The sequence below is a fragment of the Limulus polyphemus genome, unplaced genomic scaffold, assembly GCF_000517525.1.
Source record: "Limulus polyphemus unplaced genomic scaffold, Limulus_polyphemus-2.1.2 Scaffold5398, whole genome shotgun sequence".
Lineage (NCBI taxonomy): Eukaryota > Metazoa > Arthropoda > Merostomata > Xiphosura > Limulidae > Limulus > Limulus polyphemus.
This window is the reverse complement of record NW_013671008.1, coordinates 37,308-41,860: the sequence shown is the minus strand read 5'-3', so window position 1 is coordinate 41,860 and position 4,553 is coordinate 37,308. Positions and strand designations below refer to the sequence as shown.

General features: G+C 31.4%; 1 protein-coding gene across 2 annotated transcripts in view; it reads right to left on the bottom strand.

Moving 5' to 3' along the window:
• Window positions 1-4,553, bottom strand: part of LOC106472518 (charged multivesicular body protein 1a-like) — a 39,047-nt gene that overhangs the window by 12,295 nt on the left and 22,199 nt on the right. For both annotated transcript variants that reach the window (XM_022401089.1, XM_022401090.1), the window contains exon 4: window positions 1,177-1,254. In XM_022401089.1, coding sequence (XP_022256797.1) covers window positions 1,177-1,254 — 78 coding nt within the window. The remainder of the gene's footprint in view (window positions 1-1,176; window positions 1,255-4,553) is intronic.

Sequence of the window (4,553 nt, the reverse complement as noted above, 5' to 3'; positions counted from 1 at the left end):
GTGACAATACCAGATTTTATTGTAAACATGCTACATTTTACTGGGTACTAGCTGGTGACAATATCAGATTTTATTGTAAACATGCTACATTTTACTGGGTACTAGCTGGTGACAATACCAGATTTTATTGTAAACATGCTACATTTTACTGGGTACTAACTGGTGACAATACCAGATTTTATTGTAAACATGCTACATACTATATGTTACAGAAACTTTCTATTTTCAACAAATTTAACACATTCAAAAATTATTGTACTTTATAAAATCTATAAAGGGATTCACTTAAAAAATTATTATTAATCAAGGAGTTTGAAAGAGAAAAGGTTGGTTTAGTGGTTAGTCAATTATAAAACACACACAGACTTTTGTCAAGTAATGGTCCATTCTAGTTGTTGTACTTTAATTAACTTAAGATATAAATATACTCACACAATGACTACTTACACAGTCTACAACTATAAGTTCAGGGGGATATAGTATATTATACACTACTTTGGTGACTAAACTCGGTATTATTGCTGTCCACATAGTACATTATACACTACTTTGGTGACTAAACTCAGTATTATCACTGTCCACATAGTACATTATACACTACTTTGGTGACTAAACTCAGTTATTTGATTACTGCTAGTCTTATGTTTGTAGCTAATCTGTTTATTGGGTTTTAAGAATCAAGTATGAGGTGACTAAACTCAGTATTATCACTGTCCATATAGTACATTATACACTACTTTAGGTGACTAAACTCAGTATTATCACTGTCCAAAGTAGTGTATAATATACTATGTGAACAGTGATAATTTTGGAAGTACTTGCAGAATAAACTATTATCAAGTTTTTCAAATAATCAATAATAGTTATTAATAAATTTACAGCAAAGGATCAAAAACACAACTTTTATTCATTTAACAGCAGGTACAAATTCCTGCTGATGTAGGTTTATTACAAGATTCTGTAAATGCAAATTTACCTAAGTAGCAATAAAACCCAAATATGATGCAAATGAAGATGCAACTGGAAAATGAATTAATATAAACATTTTTTTATGCTATTGTAGTCATGATATTGTTTAGTACACAATAGCAGATAGATACACACTAACCTATAATTTATAACACTAAACAAATCTTAAAAAATGTGAAAGAGATACAAATGTTAATAACAACAAACCTTTTTTACTTTAGTCTTTTGAACTCTCTCGTCCTTTTCTGCTTTTCTAGAAAGCCTTTCAAGTTGTTTTGCACTGAACTTTACAAGGAAATATAAAACAGTGAATAAAGATCAGATAAAAAAAAAGCAGTAGGAATTACGACACACTTAATTAGTTGTGAAGACTTACATAACACTGACAAACTTGCACACCAGTATAAAAATAACAAACAAATGTATCACTATCCAGATTCTACAAACAATAATACAACACATTATTACTTAACTTTGAATAAATAATCTCTCTTAACCCTTTTGAGACTGGTCACAGTTGAAAGGCCATGCCATCTCGTTTGTTGACTCGCATTCAAAATTTTATTGGACTACTATTTTATGAATTTATGTCAATAAGTTTGGTATCAAGCTGTAGATTATAATTCAAATTTTAGTACTACACATTACTCAATTTCTTAATTTAAAAGCAATTATTAAAAAACAGATAAACATCGATTTTTGTGTGCCATGTGGTATGTTGAATACAGCACTGGTTCAAATTAGATGTTTGTGAAGTCTATAGTTTTGTATGAATTAGAAACTCAATTTACCAATATTGCCAAGTTAGAATATAAAATATGAACCTTGTATCTTTTTCTATTTGCTAAGATATCACTCCTGTAGTGAATCAAACACAGTTGCCTCCCCACCCATCTTTTTTTTTTTAAATTGTCCCTTATATACATTTACTTCTGTATATGACATGAATAACCTATCAGAAGCTCAGAATATCCACCTAGTGGCTTTCTCAGCCATTTCAAATTCTTAGGATGCCATTCCTTTCTTTTGAATCAAGATTTCAAAGAGGTAGGGTGTGTCTTTAGTCTGCTTGAAATTTCATTTTTTTTACACTAAAATACATCTTAGTTACTAGGCTTTATAAATTATAGTAGAATTCTATGGTATTGATGTAGTAATTTAGGATTTTGTGGTTATTCAAATGTATATATAAAATGTAAAAAAAATTATTTTGTTTCGCATCCTCCATGTACAAAATTTTAAAAGGCTTAGCAACCTACGTCAAGCAGCAACCGAGTACAAAGGTCATAACTAGAAGAGATAATTGTTTGCTTTACTTCTTTATTTACTGTTCCGAGTTTTAAGAAAAATAAGTTTAAAAACTTACTTGAAAATAGCAATAATCTATATACATATATAATGTATATTAATTGAAATGTGAATGCCAGTTTTATGTTATTTGATACAGTAACATGAGTGCACGTGAGCCGCATCATTGTAACTTCTGTATTGTTAGCCAGGCACAGCCGAAAGGTCAATATAATAAAAATAATAAATATATATAAATGTATAATGTTATGAGATTTAAGCTATTTAGTTTTAATCTAAACATTTATATTATAATTTGTATTCCATCTAGAATGAAAGAGGCAAAATTTATATTTCTTTTCTAATTTTTTTTTGGTGGTTGCGAGATCGGTCAAATCTACCGAACCCGTACAGAGATTAATTACTGAAAATAATAAATGAAATATAGTTTTTCTTATGAAACAGGTGATAACTATCTGGACATTATAAAGATTCTGCATGTGAAATTTGAAAACTTTCTGCTGCATAAAAGTATTTTTAATCTTAAAATGAAAATATGATAGATAGGCAACATGTGAAAAGAAAAAATAGGCATGAGAAAAACAATGCTTTACAAACCTTAAGACTTAATAAAAAAATTGGATATTTTGCATATGAAGGTATTGTAATGTTTACTGGTAATCTGCCAAATTTCATTAACATTTGCTTACTAATTTAAAAGCTATAGCATGAAAACTATAACAAGCTGAAACAGTTAAATGAAATATGTACACTAATTTGTTACACAAGTCCAAAAAATGTGTGTTGGAGTGAACGTGCGATATGTGTGAAAGTTCCTAAACAACATTCTTTGTGAAGAAGTATCTATCATAATGTAACAGAATACTTCCAGGGGCCTTGGACCTGGTGTTACATCCACCTGGGTGTTCTGAGTAAGAAACTGATGGGTTCCAAACTGGTAACTTTGGGAATCTTTTATAATCTGCATAATTCAAAATGGACACCAAATGTTCATTTAAATATAACTATTTATTTTTGAAGGATACTTTCCGTGACGATACAGTTTTAAAATGTACAACATCCAAAAGATTTTCCCTTGTACTCAATTTGAAAAGTTTAACTATAATCTCTCATACTTTAATTCATTACATTTAAAATTGACATTTGAATTTTTGTAAAGGACTGTGCTTGGGAATTCACCTTACTGCAATAATTTCTTTCACAAAAAACTGTAACAAGCTGGATAGCACATTAGCATGACATAAAGATGGCAAACACATTTTACCAATAAAATATATATATACGTTCAATCATCGATTCACTTTCATACCAGCATTCATCACCATAGTTTCAACCTGTATCTTCGTAAACACTTGGCTTTGCATAACGTGCTGTGTTCGTGATTAGAAAAGTTTCAATCAAAGGATAACCGATTCTTCTTCCTTAAGAAAACTAAGATTGTAAGAAATCACTATCAAAAGCTTTTTGAACTGTGGTTGAAAAGTGCTAAATAGCACTGGACCAGACAAACTTGTAACATAATCAGTGAACAGCAGGGGGATTACTTTCATCTCATTTTGACAAAAAAGCTTGTAGTTGACCCAAACTTGACATAAAAGCTAATAGTTGACCCAAACTTGACAGAAAACCTAGTAGTTGACCAAAACATAACAGAAAAGCAGGTAGCAGACCTAAACTTGACGGAACAGCTAGTATCTGGCTCAAAGAACCTTGACAGAAAAGCTAGTAGTTCACCCAAACTTGACAGAAAAGCTTGTAGTTGACCCGGACTTGACAGACAAGCTTGTAGTTGACCCAGACTTGACAGAAAAGCTAGTAGTTGACCCAAACTTGACAGAAAAGCTAGTAGCTGACCCAAACTTGACAAAAAAAGCTAGTAGCTGATCCAAACTCAACAGAAAAGCAGGTAGCAGACTCAAACTCAACAGAAAAGCCAGTAGCTCACTCAATCATGACAAAAAAGCTAGTAGATGACCCAAATTTGACAAGAAAGCTAGTAGCTAACTCAACCTTGACAGAAATGCTAGAAGTTCACCCAAACTTGACAGAAATGCTAGTAGTTCACCCAAACTTGACAGAAAAGTTAGTAGCTGGCCTAAACAAACATGACAGAAAAGCTAGTAGTTGACTCAAACTTGACAGAAAAGCTAGTAGTTCACTGAAACTTGACAAGAAAAGCTTGTAGCTCGAACCCAAACTTGACAGAAAAACTAGTAGCTGACCCAAACTTGACAGAAAAGCTAGTAGCTGACCCAAACTTGACAAAAAAGCTAGTA